This window comes from Bos indicus x Bos taurus, chromosome 16 (genome assembly GCF_003369695.1).
Source record: "Bos indicus x Bos taurus breed Angus x Brahman F1 hybrid chromosome 16, Bos_hybrid_MaternalHap_v2.0, whole genome shotgun sequence".
Taxonomy (NCBI): Eukaryota; Metazoa; Chordata; class Mammalia; order Artiodactyla; family Bovidae; genus Bos; species Bos indicus x Bos taurus.
The window spans coordinates 18,626,550-18,648,834 of NC_040091.1; the positions used below are offsets into that span (position 1 = coordinate 18,626,550).

Consider the following 22,285-nt stretch of genomic DNA (forward strand, 5'->3'; position numbering starts at 1 on the left):
TTCATAATGTCTATGTATATAGTTCAAATTATTGCATAGAAAGTGATTTTAAAGTGTTCCCGATAAAATAAAACTCACAAAGTTGAAGAATTAAGTACAAATCCAGATAATTACATATCTAGTTAATTCAAAATAAAAATATAGTTTTAAAATCTCCTTATGTATATGGATAAATATTTCAGTACTTCACTCTATATTAAATTTGGCAGGTGGACTCTTTTGCTCTTTTTTGTTTTAATTTACACTTTGTTTATCAACCTTGCCTTAAGAAAATGCTAAGAAAGGCCATTCTGAAGGTTAAGTTGGTTCACCTGAAAACTTCCCCTGACACACACAAAAAAAATTGAGAAGAACTGTGCAAGGAAAACAAACATTTTAACAAAAATTTTATCCTTAATAAAACTCTTATAATGTATCAGAAATCTGTATATGTATTACATGTGTGTTGGGTGTGTTTATCTGTGTAACGTGCCATCAGCAAGAAACCAAGGCAGCTCTATAACCATATTACACAGCTGTGACCTATAGTTTCACACTTCATCCTTAAGAAGGTCCTTGGAGAACTGAATCCAATGAGTGTTCCAAGGCCAAATACAGCCATGAAATTTCCCATCTTAGACTCTACCATTGTTACCCAACAGTGGACAAGAGAAAAAAAAACAGCAAAGTGATCTTCCTATGGACAAATTCATTGCATTTTATTGTATAAACTTATTGTATAAACACAAAATGTTAAGAGTTTATTTCTAATTGCAATTCAACAATATAATTGAAAAAAGGAAAGCATTTAAAAAGTTCTTCCCTGTTGTATTTTCTGTTAATTTTTTTGTTATTTCACATATTTATGAAACCTCAGTTACTGGATTTAATTTGACAATGCATATTAGCATCTTAAAATTTTAATTAAAGGCATTGTAAATTGCTTTTTACACTGGAACTTCTTTAAAGCCAAATACATTGTATAAATGAACAAGAACCGAACAAACTACACAGAAATCTTTTTTTTTTTTTCCCCCAGATGGTACAGAATAATTTCTTCTAAATAACAAATATCAGGGAATACACTTGGTTAGGCACAAAACATATCGAGCCGGCTCAGTGGTAAAGAATCCACCGGCAATGCAGAAGACACAGAAGACATGGGTTCCATCCCTGCATCGGGAAGATTACCATGTATATATTCATGGCAACCCACTCCAGGATTCTTGCCTGGGAAATCCCATGGATAGAGGAGCCTGGTGGGCTACAGGGTCACAAAGAGTTGGACACGGCTGAAGTGACTGAGCACGTAATACTACATTAAGACGGTAAGGATATGTAATTTATGTATTTTATTTTTAAAATATTCTATTTTATCAAATTTGTCATACTTTTAAACTGTTTTTTATTACATGAGCAACACTGAAAAATTTGAGGGTGAACCAGACTACATTTAACACTATTAAGCATATTTGTCATAGGAAACACTGAATGGTATTTCCCTATGTGCATGAAAAACAATGATATTAAATATGTAAGAGATGTGAAACAGTCCTCTGTTTCTAAAAACCAAGAGTTATTATTAAGAAACGTTGTTAGGCGAACAAAAGTTTGACTCTTTAGAAAACTTAATGTTGGATTTAAAAGATTTAAAAATAAAAACCATAACTTTTTTGTTTCAATGAAATATTTGTTACAACAGTGGCCTTTAGATAAAGAATACCTTTAAGTGATAAGTATACAATATGTATCGGAGAAGGCAATGGCAACCCACTCCAGTACTCTTGCCTGGAAAATCCCATGGGCGGAGGAACCTGGTGGTATGCAGTCCATGGGGTCCCTAGGAGTCGGACACGACTGATCGACTTCCCTTTAACTTTTCACTTTCATGCATTGGAGAAGGAAACAGCAACCCACTCCAGTGTTCTTGCCTGAAGAATCCCAGGGATGGGGGAGCCTGGTGGGCCGACATCTCTGGGGTCGCAGAGTCGGACACGACTGTAGCGACTTAGCAGCAGTAGCAGCAGCATACAAAATGTATATATGATAACATATGTTTATATATAATTAATGATACCCCTGCAGTAGGAATTCGCAAACCCCCTCCAGTATTCTTGCCTGGAAAATTCTATGGACAGAGAAACCTAGCAGGCTACAGTCCATGGGCTTGCAAAGAGTTGGACATAACTGGGCACAAACATGATGATATATGTGATATTCAACAAAATTTAGCCATATTATGTGTGTGTATATATGTGTGTGTGTGTGTGTGTGTGTGTGTGTGTATGCATATAAAGACTTTGGCCACCTGATGTGAAGAATTGACTCAGTGGAAAAGACCCTGATTCTGGATAATATTGAAGGCAGGAGGAGAAGACCATGACAGAGGATGAGATAGTTGGATGGCATCACTGACTCGAGGACATGAGTCTGAACAAGCTCTGGGAGTTGGTGATGGACAGGGAAGCCTGGTGTGCTACAGTCCAAGGGGCCGCAAAGAGTTGGACACAACTGAGCAACTGACCTGAACTGAATGTGTGTGTGTGTGTGTGTATGTGTGTGTGTATAATTTAATGATAGGAAAGTCTGGCTTTTAAGATGTGATTCCTAGATTTCTTAAATCAATAACACATTGAAAAAAACCATTGACAAGAGTTGAATCTGTAATATCTTTTATGATTGTGATAGATATCCAGGGCTATCTAAAGTACTCAAATATGGGATCTCTTATGGGCATGATATATATTATAATTGGTAAAAAAAAAAAAATTAGAAATCAATTGAAGATCATGGGTTTTAACTTCTTGGCAGCACCGAACTGACTTGTTCTAAATAAAGATATTGCTATTCCATCCCAGTGACTAGAGATGGATCATTGACTTGGGAAAAGTGTTTGCATATTGAGCACAGGATAAAGAAGAGGACCAAGGGGAGAAAATAACTCTGTCCTTTAAGCTAAGACTGAGTCTACAACACGTGAGGCTTTGGAGAGCAGGGTTTTACAATCCAATTCCGTTTCCCCCTTTCTATCGGGGTTTTATGCCTTTGATTCCTTCAGGTCAACATCACCTACTATCTGCACAGGACACAGATCGATAACCGTGTCCCCCTTGTCTACAGTGACCAGAACCCCAGGAGGCAGAGTGGGACCCAGTTTAGTAGCTGGGACCACAACCTGCAGTTTATTTTTTTTTGAAAAAGCCTCACTTTCAAGCTCATGGCAAATGTTCTTTTGTTTCTTTTTCTTTTTTTGAATGGAGAAGAAAGGCTGGCCTGTTGCCATTCCTGCTTTTAAGAGTAAGTAACCGTCAGAGGGGTCTAGGCTATGAAATACTTAATGGCAATAAAGACTACAGCTCAGCTCCACTGATAGATGATGTTAGCAGCTTGGAAAGCCACCAATCTCTGAAGCAAAATGGGAGGTGTGATCAAAACTAAGGAAGCAAAAATTTAAATGGTAGAGCTGTTTTTCAAGGGTAATATTTATACAATGCACTCTTCAGTGAAGACAGAGTACATTAAAATGATAGGCCATTAGCAAATATAGCCAAAAAATATCAAAAATGAATATTTCCCTTAAAAGAAGCTAAGTCTAATTGATCAAGAAATATGCACAAGAGTAAAATGTGATGTTTTGAGACTGAAGAATGTCAAGCTGGTCTATGAGAATTACATACAATTAATTGGGTTTTGGAAATTATACCAGTAATAAAAAGCACAATTTTGTCAATCTTTTAATTACTATTGAAATATATATAGATAAAGATTTCTGAAATGTGGATATCAAAATCTGATATTAACGACATTTTCAATACCGTTCTTATGAATATATCACACTAATAAAATTAAAATGTGTTATTCTAATGGATGAGGCAAACTCAATCTTTGAATTGATTAACATACTTGTTGGGGAGCAGTGTTGCCATATTGTGACAGTTAGGGCCTTTCAATTATTTTCACTTTTTAATCAGACACTTACTTCTTACTAGGAAGAAAAGCATCCACTTTAAATATGTCACTATATTAGGCAAGCCTGCCTGGTCAACCTACCTTTTGAAATTTCAATAAAATGTAGATTTTGTCCTTCACTAGACCTATGTGCAATCTTAAAATTTATGTTGAATATAAAATCCTACTAACTCTTAAATGAAATTTTATAAAAAGAACATCTCCCCTCCTACTTGAAAGGCTAGCTGTGGAGAGTCGCCTATTCATTGTCATCTGACATTTAGTACATACCCGGGACGTAAATTGCCACACTCACCAGTGGGCCCAGAGCACAACCTCTGGCCGTGCAGGCTTGGACCCTGAAGGAATGCAAGCTCCAAGGAGCGAATCCAGAAGCATGACAACTGAGTTCTGAGGAGTTGTGAATTAATATACCATCGAGATACAGCCCGTAACTTGTGATAACACCTGGGAAGGCAATAATAATTGTCTTTTACTATGATTGTTAGACAATAGCAAAGGTCTTAAAAGAAGCATGTACTTCTTGATGCAATTTCTAATTGCATGGAATCACAGTCTCTCCCTTAGTCTAAATCCTATCTCTTTCCAAAGGATAAAACAGGCTTTAAACTCTTGAATCTCAAATTGTTAAGCTAATTAGTATAGAGGCACAAATAGAAACCGAGTCCCAGAATAGGAAGCTTTCTATTGCATCATGTTAACTGCTGTCATTGGTGTTCCATATCAGAAATGAATAACGTAAGTACATTTACAATGTGCATTGTTTTCTAAAATGATATCCTGATAGATGTGCTTTAGAAGTCCAATAGCCCTGTTTGGTAATGCATTATGTGTGACTCAGGATGCACCAGGCACTGTTCCAAGTGCATCCTCTTTTTGAACTCTCTCCTCACAGTACTACTATAATAAGCGCAGTATAATCATCACTATTTCATAGATGAGCCAAGTCAGGTACAGATAACTTAGGTAACTTGCTCAAGGTCACAGAGCTGGCAAATATGGGAATCAGGATTTGAATCTGGCTCCAGAGCCCGTGCTCTCAATTACAACACTGAATCACCTAAATGTAAACCCCACGCACTTTCACAGATCCATTCATGAGACACTCATGTACAGGGTAGAGAAGCTATGATTTGCGAGATTTAATGATCAACTCAAATTTGTTTTAGAAGTTACGTGTACTTTCATGAAATCAACTAACAGAGATTTGAGAGACTGCAGGGCTAATGAATATAATCATTTGATTTCTTCCGTTCCAATGTGCATTGGGTGGGATGGGGCACCTTCTTGAGGGATGGTACGGGGAGGGTGGAGGGAGGGGGGTTGAGGATGGGGAACACATGTATACCTGTGGTGGATTCATGTTGATGTATGGCAAAACCAATACAATATTGTAAAGTAAATAACCTCCAATTAAAATAAATAAATTTATATTAAAAAAAATAAAAGGAGGTTAGGGATCTTTGCCCACTGGAAATATCCCCACTCATTAAACATCATATGTTAAGAAACAGAACTTTGCTTACATGCTAAATGAGAATGTCTTTCAGAGGTAAATTACTTTCACAGTGGCATCCTGAGTGTGCCCTTGAAGAATTGTCTTAACCATTCTTCTGTCAGACAGTCTTCCTTGAAGACGGATGTTAGGTTCTTCTCCACTAGCAAACAGCACATCTCCACTGTAGCACTTAGCCACTTCTCACATTATTAGTATTATTATTCCTTACGTAATTGCCTGACATCTCCAATGGGCTATAGGCTCCCCAAGGTAATCTTGACTTCCTCACCTGTATGTTTCTAGAGCTTAGCACGGTGCCTAAAACATTGTTTATGCTAAGCTGCATCAGTCGTGTCTGACTCTTTGCAACCCCACGGACTGTAGCCCACCAGGCTCCTCTGTTCATGGGATTTCCTGGGCATAAATACTGGAATGGGTTCCTGTGCCCTTCTCCAGGAGATCTTCCCTACCCAGGGATCAAATCTGTGTCTCCAGCATCTCCTGCATTGCCAGGAAGGTTCTTTACCACTAGCACCCTGGGAAGTAGGCACTTAAAAAATATTGACTAAATGAATAAATTAACTTATATACAGCATAGCAATAATACCAGAATCTAAACAGAATGAAAATTTAACACTATAGGGAGAAAAGGATACCTAGATACCTGAAATATTTAAAAAAAAAAAAAAACTCGTTAAAAGGTTGATATTATAGGATAGCTCAAAACAGTATTTTGAGAAGGAATGAAATTTGCAATAGAAAACTAGCAAAACCAAATGTCATCAAGAGAGTTCTTGAGAGCTGTCTTCCTGGAGAACTGACTCTCAGTTTTATGAACAACAGATCTGGTCTTCTGAATGTCTTAAAAGTAGATCAAGCCTTCATTCATCATTGTATCAGGGACAGCATCACTCAGGCAATCATAACACCAGAAGACATCATAAGCGTCCTGCTCTCCTGGGTGGGAGTTGCTCATTTCTAAAACCTTCACAATGTTCTGGCAGCACCATCATCTGTGAACTTATGAAATGCTGTGCCTGTTGTCACAATATCCCTTACAATGTTGCTTTTGATTAAGAAATCAGTTTATAATAAAAGAAAGGGGAAGTGAATTAATATTATGGAAGTGACCCATCTTATATCTCATTAACCCATAGCCTGGGAAATTGCAGAAATGGCCTTTGGAAATGTACATTACAGCCCAAGCTGCGTCACCCTGTGGATCTGGAATCCCTGTAGGATGCTTTAACTGCTTTGAACTCAGGACCAGTATTTGATGCTGGTTTTTCCATAGTGAGAAAATGTGAGAATCTTTCTTAAGATCATTTTTTAAAATGTCATGTAAGTGTTTTTGAAATTATAAAACACTTTATTATTAAAAATGTACTGAACACTTATGTTGAGTCAGACAAAAGGTTGTATGCTTTACATGAATTATTTCTGTTAACTTTTTAGTCAGCATGTTCCCTTCCAGTATTATAGTTAATATGCTCTCCAAACTATTCGTGCTTTCTCTACTCACAAAAAGGAACGCTTACATCATGGGGCACCAAGGTACCAGTAAATTAGAAACAAGAATATTATCTGGCAACTTGGGATCTTTGTGCAACCATAACAACATGCAAAGAAAAAGTTACTATGAGGGAGGAGGAATTAGCTTCCTTCCACATGCTGACATCCTGGACTTTCTCAAGGGCACCCCTTTGTCTGACAGATCCAATCATGTGACGATTGGAAGTCTAAAGCAACTTAAGCCACAACCACTAAGGACATAGAGCTTTTAATAATAAACGTTTCGTTGGGCGACAGTCCCTGGGGTCGCAAAGAGTGGACCACAATCGAGTGACTAAACAGCTGGACCTGCTTGGTTAATGAATTCTGAGCGGAACTGACGTTTCCCTTCAGGGCGGGGGCCCTTGATCGCGGCTAGGGGCTGACATCAAATGGAAGAAATTGTAAATATCAACCATGGCCTTAAGTAGTTATAGAAACAAGCGTTGAAGGTGTCATTTTTTTATTTCTTGCTTATTATATAGAGATTTATATATAATAACTAATTTTCCCTCCTCCTCTTCTCTGTTGATTTATATAAAGAAAGTTGGTTTACAGTTTAGGTTTTAAGTTATAGGATATCCAGGTGGGATATATCTAAACTGAAAGGGGAGTTAATACCACCCAGATATGACTATGGGGACAGAGGGTAAGAGCATATTCATTTGTTCAACACTTGGTAGCACCATTTGGAGTGGAAGCAAGCAGTGATTATCATCAGCAGTGGAAGGTAGAAAGGTAGGCACGGAGACCGAACAGCTCAACTGGTAATTCACCTAAGTCATCTGATGACAGCTGACACGTCCACACTTCTAGAGCCTGGTCTGCACACTGAGCCCAAGAGCCAACACAATACATTTTTAGCTCCCTTGCTGGTTGACTTTCTAGAAAGTTTCACCAAGAGGAGGCACTGCTAGGAGGGTAGAAACAGGAAGAAAGAAAACATCCAGCTTGTTTTTGAGAATATTTCATGTACCACTCTGGCTCCACAAAATAGTGCGACCGCCAGCATCTGCTCTCCTTTATTCTATGGTGACCATCTAATGTCATTTAATACTTGACACCCGAAAGAACGAGTGAATTAAAATTAAGACGTGAGAGATACATAGTGAAAAACCAACTAGCACTTGGTTTAAGAGAAGAAATACAGATAAAAATCACGCTAATAATAATGTCTGTGTGTGTGCTAAGTTGCTTCAGGCGTGTCCGACTCTTTGCGACCCTATAGACTGCAGCCCACCAGGCTCCTCTGTCTGTGGGATTTTCCAGGCCGGAATACTGGAATGGGTTGCCATGCCCTCCTCCAGGCAATCTTCCTGACCCAGGGGATGAACCTGTGTCTCTTATGTTTCCTGCATTGATAGATGGGTTCTTTACCACTAGCACCATTTGGGAAGCCCAATAATAAAAAAGACAAGAAATTATTATGTGCCGGGCACTCTGATAAGCAATCATTCCATGCAATGGGCACCCGGTGCACAAATCACTTACGCTATTGCACTTATGTGCAAATCACATGTTGCAGAAGCTCTTAAAGAAATTTTAAGACCCCTGGAATGCTACCTACTTGATCTGCTTTTCAACACTGAAATAGAAAGTACCCAAATCAATATTTCCCTTTTCTTACATAATTGGGGAACAGAGAATTTCTTTTCTGCTGGGATTATGTGCATAATATCTCATTTGTCTGACATATTGGGAAATGAGATATTTTATAGGAGTTAATTTTCATTATAACTAAATCTCATCCATGAAGTGCAAACTTAAAAATCTTAACCATTTTTGAAGGAATTCTTTCCAGCAAGCACTACACACTTTCCTGTCTTTTCACAGAGGCTATAATGAATATAAGAGAATCATTTTGTGAGGATTCAAACTGTGCGTTATGGACACCAGAGACTATATTCACTAATTCATTGATACCCTCCAGGACTGAGTAGGTGGAGGACACTTAGCCAGCTTTTCCTGTTAACATCACTTAGTGGCTATATTTCATTCATGCCCGTGTCTCCATTTTGACTTCTCCATCCTCCCTCAGTGACAGCCTCTCAAATGTAACTTCTTTGTTTTGTCTACCTGACTCTAGCAAGTCAACCCTAGCAAGATCTGCTGAGAAACTAGATAACCATGACATTTGGAACTAAGGATAAAGAAATAATAGACAGTCGCTGAGACAAGGGTTCAGAGTCAGATGAGCACAATGCAAACGAGCTGAGAATGAAATTAAGTGAGATTTGTGACAGTTAACTGCTCACTATTTTTACTATCCTGTATGCACCTGACTTTGGGGATAAATTAGACTGAAGTCCAGACTCAATGGACATGAGCTCTTTCTTTCTCTCTCTCTCTCACACACACACACACACAATTTCCCAGCATTCTATAGGTAACCTATATTAGACAGTATTTGTAGAAAGGACAAAAAGGTCAATTATAAAAACAATGTACACTGAAAAAAAATGCAGTCTGCCTTTTAAATCATTTTGGACACTCTTGTCTACTTCATCCACCACACCAACTCCATCCTCAGTCCTGGAGATCTTACATTCCAAATTGATCCTTCCCTATCTCCATATCCATGGCTATCTAGTCCACTCTGCCATCATCTCATAATAGAATAGCGTGTGTGTGTTAAGTCACGTCAGTCGTGTCCCTCTCTGCGACCCCATGTACTGTACCCGCAGGCTCCTCTGTCCACGTTGATTCTCCAGGCAAGAATACTGGAGTGGGTTGCCATTTCCCACTCCAGGGGATCTTCTCAACCCAGGAATCGAACCCATGTCTCTTACATCTCCTGTTTTGATGCATTATTCATGCTCCCACAGAATTCATTCTTCATAACACAGAAGGGCAGTTTTCAAAACACACATCTGATCATACTACATGCAGTCAGTGATCAATCAGGCCTTGGCTGAGTACTAACTAGCAAGATGAGTTCCCTGTCCCAGAAAGTTGGGGTAAACATGTTGTGGGGATAAAACAGACTAGTGGTGCTGGCCTCTCTGGCTTTTCTGCCTTTCGGTCTAGGTCTTACCAGCTACTGTCAGATCTCAAGGTAGGACTGAAGTGGGATACTGTTGTGTTTTAGAGCTGGAACTCAGATATGTCCCCCATCAAAAGAGCTTAAAACAAGACATTTCATCTGTTTTTAAGACCATTTATTAAGAAATATTGAGTTAAGGACACAAAGTTAAATTTCCTGGTAAATTTGTAGATGATAAGAAATGTCATTTGAAAAAAATCCCATTTCTTATCAAAATAGGCAAGCAGATTTCATAACTTGTTTTTATTAGCAAATATTTTGATGTAAATGGAATTAGGTATGATATGAAACATTGTACAATTCAGTTACCAAAACATACATTAATAAGCAATAAGTCTAAAATATCTCTTAACACAACAATTTTTATTGACCTCAGATTCCCAATGTGAGTTACAAAAATGAGTGAATATAATCTACTGGACTTTTAAAATGAAGTCTAAGAAGATACATTTCCTTCTTTGACTACAGCACAAGACACATATGAATAACTTTGGGATAAGTAAAATATTAAGTTCTTAAAATGGTTTAAAATCAACATTCAGAAAACCAAGATCATGGCATCTGGTACCATCAGTTAATGGCAAATAGATGGGGAGACAATGGAAATAGTAAGAGGCTTTATTTTTGGGGGGTTCCAAAGTCACTGCAGATGGTGATTGCAGCCATGAAACTAAAAGATGCTTACTCCTTGGAAGAAAAGCTGTGGCCAACCTAGCTGCTGCTGCTACTGCTGCTAAGTCGCTTCAGTCGTCTCCGACTCTGTGCGACCCCATAGACAGCAGCCCACCAGGTTCCAGCGTCCCTGGGATTCTCCAGGCAAGAACACTGGAGTGGGTTGCCATTTCCTTCTCCAATGTGTGAAAGTGAAATGTGAAAGTGAAAAGTGAAAGTGAAGTCGCTCAGTCATGTCCGACTCTTCGCGACCCCATGGACCACAGCCTACCAGGCTCCTCCATCCATGGGATTCTCCAGGCAAGAGTACTGGAGTGGGGTTCCATTGCCTTCTCCAATGACCAACCTAGACAGCATATTAAAAAGCAGAGACATTACTTTGCCAACAAATGTTCATCTAGTCAAACCTTTGGTTTTTCCAGTAGTCATGTATGGATGTGAGAGTTGGACTATAAAGAAAGCCGAGTGCTAAAATATTGATGCTTTTGAACTATGGGGTTGAGAAGACTCCTGAGAGTCTTTTGGACAGCAAGGAGATCCAACCAGTCTATCCTAAAGGAAATCAGTCCTGAATATTCATTGGAAGGACTGATGCTGAAGCTGAAACTCCAATACTTTGGCCACCTGATGTGAAGAACTGACTCACTGGAAAAGACCCTGATGCTGGGAAAGCTTGAAGGTGGGAGGAGAGGGGGACAACAGAGGATAAGATGGTTGGACAGCATCACCAACTCAATGCACATGAGTTTGAGTAAACTCCGGGAGTTGGTGATGGACAGGGAAGCCTGGTGTGCTATAGTCCATGGGGTCACAAAGAGTTGGACATGACTGAGCAACTGAATTGAACTGAAGTATTTTTGAGATTATAAAACACTTTATTAATTTATAAAATGCACTGAACACTTACTTTGAGTCAGACAATAGGCTGTATGGTTTATATGAGTTATTTCTTTTAAAATTGACAACACCAAGAAATTAGAACAATTTAGAACATAGCAGTTTCCTTGTTATGAAGATGAGAGAATACAGTCTTAGAGGAACTAAGCTATTTCCCAAAGTCATACAAGGAGAAATTAAGGGGTAGAACCTGGCAATCTCATCACATCACTGCCACTACTCTTGTTATCCATTTTCAGCCTAATTTTCTCTTCTAAAATATGTGGGAAATCCACTCAAATTAAGAATTGATGAACATGCTCTAGCCCTAAAAGCAATTAGGCTGAGCTCAATGAAAAATTACCATATATTTATTGAGAGTCAATTACCTGAAAGGTACTTTCTTGGTACTTTGAGAGACAGAAAGAAATAGTATCTACCTTTATGGAAGTAAGGCAAGGGTTAAAAACACAGGTCTAATTAAACAACAATCTAACAGATGAGTAATCAGCACCACAAAACCTTTACACCCAACAAAAGGTATAACCAGTTAAATACAGATGCTTCTAGCAGGGAACAATCACCCTGGCTAAAGTGAGTCCTAAAAGCTTTTCAGAGCAGTCAAGTCTTCCATGCAAGGAAGCTGTGTCTTCCATAGGTTCTCCAATAAGAAAGAAAAAGCAATGATTCAGAAAGATGTTCCTGGTGGAGAAACTATATTTACCAATGTGTGGAAACAAGTAAGTACAAGGTATAGTTAAGATATCCTGCTGCTGCTGCTGCTGCTGCTGCTGCTGCTAAGTCGCTTCAGTCGAGTCCGACTCTGTGCGACCCCATAGACGGCAGCCCACCAGGCTCCCCCATCCCTGGGATTCTCCGGGCAAGAACACTGGAGTGGGTTGCCATTTCCTTCTCCAATAATAGACCAGTATTTTGTTATTTTTTGTTGTTGTAATTGGTTCAAGTTTAATAGAAATAAGCCTTCAAAGGGAAGTTAGGACCTTGAATGCTGTTTGAAGGAATTGGGATTTTATGATACAAAGGAGAACCATCGACATTTTCACATTTTCATGTACTAACCAGGGGCAAAATGAAAGTCTTCCTTAGAAAAATTAACCTAGAATGACATATATAATAGACTGGTATAAGGAAGATCATGTAACTAGAGACAAGTGAGGTAGCTGAAAATATTAAAAAGAAAAAATAGGGGGGGAGGATCTAAGATGTCAGAGGAGTAGGACGGGGAAAACACTTTATCCCCCCAAAATTCATCAAAAGAACATTTAAACACCGAGTAAATTCCACAAAACAACTTTTGAATGCCAGCAGAGGACATCAGGCACCCAGAAAAGCAACCAAAGTCTTCGAAAGGAGAGAGAAGAAATACAGCTCCACCCACCAGAACACCGACACAAGCTTCCCTAACCAAGAAACCTTGACAAGCCACCTGTATAAACCCACACAGAGTGAAGAAACTATTACAAAGCCACAGTTATCAAGACAGTATGGTACTGGCACAAAGACAGAAATATTGATCAATGGAACAAAATAGAAAGCCCAGAGATAAATCCACGCACATATGGACACCTTATCTTTGACAAAGGAGGCAAGAATATACAATGGATTAAAGACAATCTCTTTAACAAGTGGTGCTGGGAAAACTGGTCAACCACTTGTAAAAGAATGAAACTAGAACACTTTCTAACACCATACACAAAAATAAACTCAAAATGGATTAAAGATCTCAACGTATAAAACTCCTAGAGGAGCACATAGGCAAAACACTCTCCGACATACATCACAGCAGGATCCTCTATGACCCACCTCCCAGAATATTGGAAATAAAAGCAAAAATAAACAAATGGGACCTAATTAAACTTAAAAGCTTCTGCACAACAAAGGAAACTATTAGCAAGGTGAAAAGGCAGCCTTCAGAATGGGAGAAAATAATAGCAAATGAAGCAACGGACAAACAACTAATCTCAAAAATATACAAGCAACTCCTACAGCTCAACTCCAGAAAAATAAATGACCCAATCAAAAAATGGGCCAAAGAACTAAATAGACATTTCTCCAAAGAAGACATACAGATGGCTAACAAACACATGAAAAGATGCTCAACATCACTCATTATCAGAGAAATGCAAATCAAAACCACTATGAGGTACCATTTCACGCCAATCAGAATGGCTGCGATCCAAAAGTCTACAAGCAATAAATGCTGGAGAGGGTGTGGAGAAAAGGGAACTCTCTTACACTGTTGGTGGGAATGCAAACTAGTACAGCCACTATGGAGAACAGTGTGGAGATTCCTTAAAAAACTGGAAATAGAACTGCCTTATGACACAGCAATACCACTGCTGGGCATACACACTGAGGAAACCAGAAGGGAAAGAGACACATGTACCCCAATGTTCATCGCAGCACTGTTTATAATAGCCAGGACATGGAAGCAACCTAGATGCCCATCAGCAGATGAATGGATAAGAAAGCTGTGGCACACATACACAATGGAGTATTACTCAACCATTAAAAAGAATACACTTGAATCAGTTCTAATGAGATGGATGAAACTGGAACCTATTATACACAGTGAAGTAAGCCAGAAAGAAAAACACCAATATAGTATACTAACGCATATATGGAATTTAGAAAGATGGTAACAATAACCCTGTGTATGAGACCGCAAAAGAGACACTGATGTATAGAACAGTCTTATGGACTCTGTGGGAGAGGGAGAGGGTGGGGAGATTTGGGAGAATGGCATTGAGACATGTATAATATCATGTATGAAACAAGTTGCCAGTCCAGGTTTGATGCAGGATACTGGATGCTTGGGGCTGGTGCACTGGGATGACCCAGAGGGAGAGTATGGGGAGGGAGGAGGGAGGAGGGTTCAGGATGGAGAACACAGGTATACCTGTGGCGGATTCATTTTGATATTTGGCAAAACTAATACAATATTGTAAAGTTTAAAAATAAAATAAAATTAAAAAAAATAAATAAAATACTGCAGCTGGGGACTCTGCAAAATAATAATAATAATAATAATAATAATTTTTAGATACACATCTTCCTAAATCGATCTTAAGTAGTTATGACCTAGGCAGGGATGTGGGACGCCACATTTTATCTTTAGTGCATGGCATATTCTAAGAGTAAAATCTTTCAGTTAAGTTCAGTTCAGTCACTCAGTCGTGTCCAACTCTTCACGACCCCATGAATCCCAGCACACCAGGCCTCCCTGTCCATCACCATCTCCCGGAGTTCACTCAGACTCACATCCATCGAGTCAGTGATGCCATCCAGCCATCTGATCCTCTGTCATCCCCTTCTCCTCCTGCCCCCAATCCCTCCCAGCATCAGAGTCTTTTCCAATGAGTCAAGTCTTCACATGAGGTGGCCAAAGTACTGGAGCTTCAGCTTTAGCATCATTCCTTCCAAAGAAATCCCAGGACTGATCTCCTTTAGAATGGACTGGTTGGATCTCCTTGCAGTCCAAGGGACTCTCAAGAGTCTTCTCCAACACCACAGTTCAAAAGCATCAATTGTTCGGCGCTCAGCCTTCTTCACAGTCCAACTCTCACATCCATGCATGACCACTGGAAAAACCATAGCCTTCACTAGATGGACCTTTGTTGGCAAAGTAATGTCTCTGCTTTTGAATATGCTGTCTAGGTTGGTCATAACTTTCCTTCCAAGGAGTAAGCCTCCTTTAATTTCATGGCTGCAGTCACCATCTGCAGTGATTTTGGAGCCCAGAAAAATAAAGTCTGACACTGTTTCCCCATCTATTTCCCATGAAGTGATGGGACCAGATGCCATGATCTTCGTTTTCTGAATGTTGAGCTTTAAGCCAACTTTTTCACTCTCCTCTTTCACTTTCATCAAGAGGCTTTTTAGTTCCTCTTCACTTTCTGCCATAAGGGTGGTGTCATCTGCATAGCTGAGGTTATTGATATTTCTCCCAGCAATCTTGATTCCAGCTTGTGCTTCTTCCAGCCCAGCGTTTCTCATGATGTACTTTGCATATAAGTTAAATAAGCAGGGTGACAATATACAGCCTTGACGTACTCCTTTTCCTATTTGGAACCAGCCTGTTGTTTCATGTCCAGTTCTAACTGTTGCTTCCTGACCTGCATACAAATTTCTCAAGAGGCAGGTCAGGTGGTCTGGTATTCCCATCTCTTTCAGAATTTTACACAGTTTATTGTGATCCACACAGTCAAAGGCTTTGGCATAGTCAATAAAGCAGAAATAGATGTTTTTCTGGAACTCTCTTGCTTTTTCGATGATCCAGTGGATGTTGGCAATTTGATCTCTGGTTTCTCTGCCTTTTCTAAAATCAGCTTGAATATCTGGAAGTTCACGGTTCACGTATTGCTGTTAACACTTTTATATACAGCTTCCCTTGAAATTGAACACCATGGATTTGAACTGTGTGGGTTCACTTACACATGGACTTTTTAAAAAGATAAATACAGTACTATACAATTGACAGAGACACTCTACTTCCCTGGTGGCTCAGACAGTAAAGCATCTGCCTACAATGCAGGAGACCCGGGTTCAATCACTGGGTCAGAAAGATCTCCTGGAGAAGGAAATGGCAACCCACTCCAAGATTCTTGCTTGGAAAATCCCATGGATGGAGGATCCTGGTAGGTTACAGTCCATGGGGTCGCAAAGAGTCGGACATAACTGAGCGACTTCACTTTCAAATTTGACAATTGGTTGAATTCAAGGATACAGAATTGGGAATACGGAGAGGTTACTGTGGAGATTTGAGCATACTGGAACCAATCCCCTGCAGATGCCAAAGGATAATTTTATATGGCTTTTCTACTGCTTGGTGGAGAAGGCAATGGCACCCCACTCCAGGACTCTTGCCTGGAAAATCCCATGGACAGAGGAGCCTGGTAGGCTGCAGTCCATGGGGTCTCTAAGAGTCGGACACAACTGAGCGACTTCACTTTCACTTTTCACTTTCATGCAAGGAGAAGGAAATGGCAACCCACTCCAGTGTTCTTGCCTGGAGAATCCCAGGGACGGGGGAGCCTGGTGGGCTGCCATCTATGGGGTTGCACAGAGTCGGACACGACTGAAGCAACTTAGCAGCTACTGCTTGGGGAATCAGTAGCCTTTCCTCCCACATTGTTCCAGGATCAACTGTACTTTCTCTTCTTTAATAAAACAAACTTATGAGCTTAGGACTGGGATGTGTTAGACTGAAATGCTGTGTCACTAGTCAGAAAATATTTTTATCAGAGATGGACTGTGAAGTTAGCAGCAAAAAAACTCATAAAAATCTGTCACCAAAACACTAACTTGCATCTAATGATTTAGAAAGAGAATGTTTTTGAGGATTAAAAAAGTCCTACCTCTGTTTTGTATCTTGACTGAATCAATATCAAAATCTTATTACTATAATAGTAATATTATATTTATAATATTTATATTTATAATTATTATATTCATAATAAATGCTTATAATAGTGTACCATAGCTTTGGAAGATGTTGCCATTTAGGTAAACTGGACAAAAGGTAATGGGATCTTTTTTGCATTATCTCCTATTAACTGCATGTAAATCTAGAATTATCTCAAAATACAACACTTAATTAAAATACAAAACAAAAACTGTCATGTTGTGGAGTCGGACAGAAGAAACAAACCTTTGAAATTCAGAAGTTGATGAAAAAACAACTATTTAATCAGATACCTTGGCCCTTCGGAAATATTCTTGAAAGCAGAAAGAGTTTTACTTTCCCTTTATAGGTGAGAAAAATAGGTTTGAAACCCATTTTTTTCTTTTAAAAATTATGTAATAAAACATAATAAAAGAAGTACATAAAATGTTATGTTTTAAAAACAAGGAGAAAAGCTCTTATAACCATCCCAAGGTTACAGCACAGAATACTGCAAAGTACCCCAGAAATTTCCTATGAGTCCTTCGTGATTCCAACCCTTCCACTCACCCTTCTGCCTTACCAAACAGTTGGAGGGTGACAACTTGGATGACTTTAAGAATCATGTTCTTACTCCTCTACCTAGGAAATCATCCCTAAACAAAGCATCTTTGTGTGGCTTTCTACTTTGTATTTGAAATCAGATTTATGCATTTTTTGCATATTCTTTTGCTCAACATAACATGCCTGGATTCTCTTCATATTGTTAAGGATAGCCATACTTCACTCATTTTCATTGTTGTATAATTTATATATCTATTCTACTGTTCATACTTAGATTATTTCCACACTTTGGTTGATAGATCAATGTAGCTATAAGCACTTTTGTACATGTGTCCTGAGGCTCACGTGTACAAGTTCCCTAGGGTACAGATTTTGGAGTGGAGCTGTTGGGATATATTTAACTTTACTAGACAAAACAACTCTTTTTCAAAGTGCATCGATTCCTATTAACACCAATAGTGTCTGTGAGTCATCATTCTGTATCATCAAAAAGACCACATACAGTTACTCTGTTAAATTTTTGCGAGTGTTTTTTGCATAAAATATTATCTTGATTTGGTATTATTTTTTATTTCCCAACTTATTAATGAGACTGAGTACATTTCTTTAGAGCTATGGTTTTACTCAATGACTTTCAAGCAAGCAAGAAAAGAAATGAGGGCAAGCTATATACTGACATGAAAAGATGTTTACTCCAGATTTGTCAGGAGGAAAAATATGAAAGTGGAGAAATACACATTTATGGGCAATCATTTTTAAGTGTCTATTATATGCCTATACATGGACATCATTATTCATTCAAACAACACGGTATGAAGCATCTACTATGTTCTAGGCACTGTCCTAAATGCTGTGGAGAATGAGTAAGCTGCAGACATAAAATCAGAGGGCAAAGTGGAAGGCTCCCCAGCTGGTGGCTGCCCTTTCAAGAAATTTCTGTCACTGCACATGGCCATTCTCTCATGACTACACATGTTTAAAACTTTTTCAGGGAGCTCACATTTTCCAAGTTTTTATTTCCTCCTGAATAAAATTCGGGCACCCTTCCCTGCCTTGGTGGTCTGACTGATCGAACGTGAGAATCAAACGAGTGTATATGAAAGTCCCTTAGGAAGTAAGTGTTATGAATGCAAAGGCGCGAGCTTAGACCTGTTCCTTTCTTCCAGGGTGAGTTCAAGCCCAGTCTGTTACGAGAATCTCTCCTTAGACTGTCCCTCCTACTCTGCTCTATGTTACAAACTGCACATGTCTTGTAAAAACAACTAATCTGCACACCTCCGAAAAACACACTTGAGACAAATCTGTATTCCTTACCTGTATGCTGTCTGCCATCACCTAGCAATTTCTCTTTTTTTTCTATTTCTTATTTCATACTGAAGTATAGCTGATTAACAATGTTCTGTTAGTGTCAGGTATATAGCAAAGTCAGTTGCACTGATACATATATCCTTTTCCAAATTTTTTCCCACTTAGGTTATTGTGTAGTATTGAACAGAGTTCTTTGAGCTATACAGTAGGTCCCTATTGGTTATCTATTATTTTAAATATGTATAGCAGTATGTACATGTCAATTCCAGACTTCCAATTTACCCCCCAAATCCTTCCCCCCCAGTAATCTTAAATTCATTCTATAAGCCTGTGAGTCTATTTTATAAATAAGTTCATTTGTATCATTTGTCTTTGTCTGATTTTCTTCACTTAGTATGACAATATTGAGTTTTATCCATGTTGTGGCAAATGGCACTGTTTCATTCTTTTAGTGGCTGAGTAATATTCTATTGTATTATATATGTACATCTTTTTTATCCATTCATCCTACCATGTAGCAGTTTCTTAAATGTGTTTGCTAACTCTTTATGTAATATTCCTCCTCTACCCTAGTCAAGCCCAGGAGTACAGTGTGAAAAAAACAGCTACTTACTAAAAGCTATAAAATAATTTTTGGAAAAAAATCTATTGGGCTTTGATTTTCAGTAATCCACTAGTGTAGTAATCTGTTGTTGTTTATTTGCTAACTCATGTCCAACTCTTTGCAACCCCATGGACTGTAGCCCACCAGGATCCTCTGTCCATAGGACTTCCCAGGCAAGAATACTGGAGGAGGTTGCCATTTCCTTCTTCAGGGGATCTCCCTGACCCAGGGATCGAACCCATGTCTTCTGCTTGGAGGGAGATTCTTTACCACAGAGTACCGCAGTAATCTGATTCGTTGGCAAATATTTATGGAGGAGGTGCTTTGTGTCAGGCATGCTTGGAATACAGAAGTGATCAAAACAGTCCTGGCCCCCGCCTTCAGAAACCTTTCAATCTAAGTGAGAAGACAGACTAAAAGCATTATGTGTATGTAAAACTGATTAACAAGAGAACCAGAATAAAACATGTGGGGTGAGGGAGGGAAGGCAGATACTAACCTAGTTCAGGTATGCTAGGAGATAAGGCTTATTTGAGACACTTATCTTTGAACTTGCATGAGAAGCAACTTCATCAAGAAAAAAAATTTCATAAACCGTTATTTGATTAGTTATAGTAAAGATTTCAGTATCCTATCATTTTATCTTTTCATACTGTTCATGGGAAAGACTAGAGATCTCTTCAAGAAATGGGAAAGACTGGAGATCTCTTCAAGAAAATTATAGATACCAAGGGAACATTTCATACGAAGATGGGCTCCATAAAGGACAGAAATGGTATGGACCTAACAGAAGTAGAAGATATTAAGAAGAGGTGGCAAGAATACACAGAAGAACTGTACAAAACAGAGCTTCACGACCCACATAATCACGATGGTGTGATCACTCACCTAGAGCCAGACATCCTGGAACGTGAAGTCAAGTGGGTCTTAGAAAGCATCACTAAGAACAAAGCTAGTGGAGATGATGGAATTCCCTCTGAGCTATTTCAAATCCTAAAATATTGTGCTGTGAAAGTGCTGCACTCAATATGCCAGCAAGTTTGGAAAACTCAGCAGTGACCACAGGACTGGAAAAGGTCAGTTTTCATTCCAATCCCAAAGAAAGGCAATACCAAAGAATGCTCAAACTACCACACAATTGCACTCATCTCACACGCTAGTAAAGTAATGCTCAAAATTCTCCAAGCCAGGCTTCAACAATACGTGAACCGTGAACTTCCAGATGTTCAAGCTGGTTTTAGAAAAGGCAGAGAAACCAGAGATCAAATTGCCAACATCTGCTGGATCATTGAAAAAGCAAGAGAGTTCCAGAAAAAACATCTATTTCTGCTTTATTGACTATGCCAAAGCCTTTGACTGTGTGGATCACAATAAACTGTGGAAAATTCTGAAAGAGATGGGAATACCAGACCACCTGATCTGCCTCTTGAGAAACCTATATGCAGGTCAGGAAGCAACAGTTAGAACTGGACATGGAACAACAGACTGGTTCCAAATAGGAAAAGGAGTACATCAAGGATGTATATTGTCACCCTCCTTATTTAACTTATATGCTGATTACATCATGAGAAACCCTGGGCTGGAAGAAGCACAAGCTGGAATCAAGATTGCTGGGAGAAATATCAATAACCTCAGATATGCAGATGACACCACCCTTATGGCAGAAAGTGAAGAGGAACTAAAAAGCCTCTTGATGAAGGTGAAAGAGGAGAGTGAAAAAGTTGGCTTAAAGCTCAACATTCAGAAAACGAAGATCATGGCATCTGGTCCCATCACTTCATGGGAAATAGATGGGGAAACAGTGGAAACAGTGTCAGACTGTTTTTCTGGGCTCCAAAATCACTGCAGATGGTGATTGCAGCCATGAAATTAAAAGACGCTTACTCCTTGGAAGGAAAATTATGACCAACCTAGATAGCATATTGAAAAGCAGAGACATTACTTTGCCAACAAAGGTCCATCTAGTCAAGGCTGTGGTTTTTCTGGTGGTCATGCATGGATGTGAGAGTTGGACTGTGAAGAAGGCTGAGTGCCGAAGAATTGATGCTTTTGAACTGTGGTGTTGGAGAAGATGTTCTTGCCTGGAGAATCCCAAGGGATGGGGGAGCCTGGTGGGCTGCTGTCTATGGGTCTCACAGAGTCGGACACGACTGAAGTGACTTAGCAGTTGAAGAAGATTCTTGAGAGTCCCTTGGACTGAAAGGAGATCCAACCAGTCCATTCTAAAGGAGATCAGTCCTGGGATTTCTTTGGAAGGAATGATGCTAAAGCTGAAACTCCAATACTTTGGCCACCTCATGCCAAGAGTTGACTCATTGGAAAAGACTCTGATGCTGGGAGGGATTGGGGGCAGGAGGAGAAGGGGACGGCAGAGGATGAGATTGCTGGATGGCATCACCGACTCGATGGACATGAGTTTGGGTGAACTCTGGGGGTTGGTGATAGACAGGGAGGCCTGGCGTGCTGCGATTTATGGGGTCGCAAAGAGTCGGACATGACTGAGCGACTGAACTGAACTGAACTGAATAAAGATTTCATAATAATAAATTGAAAATTTTCAATGTGATACAAGTGGATTGCTATTTAAAAATGAAATATCACAGGATTATTAAACAACGCACATCTAGAACTTTCAAGCACGGCTGTCCTTATTTACTTTAAAAATGTCTACTGTGCCAAAACAAAGTGTAACAAGATAGACTTTGTTTGATTACTTATTTACTTTTGTCAGCCTCACAATAAAGGAAAGCTTTTACATTTATCCCACACCCAGTTCCCCCACCCCACTGCCAAATTCTGTGTGTGAAGAGTGGATTA

The 22,285-nt window shown here is 39.2% G+C and overlaps 1 protein-coding gene across 1 annotated transcript in view; it reads right to left on the bottom strand.

The window, feature by feature from the left end:
• The window catches only part of USH2A (usherin), a 938,899-nt gene that overhangs the window by 401,602 nt on the left and 515,012 nt on the right, over positions 1-22,285 (bottom strand). The window contains exon 35 of the mRNA XM_027564435.1: positions 4,244-4,395. Within this exon, the coding sequence (XP_027420236.1) occupies positions 4,244-4,395 (152 nt within the window). The remainder of the gene's footprint in view (positions 1-4,243; positions 4,396-22,285) is intronic.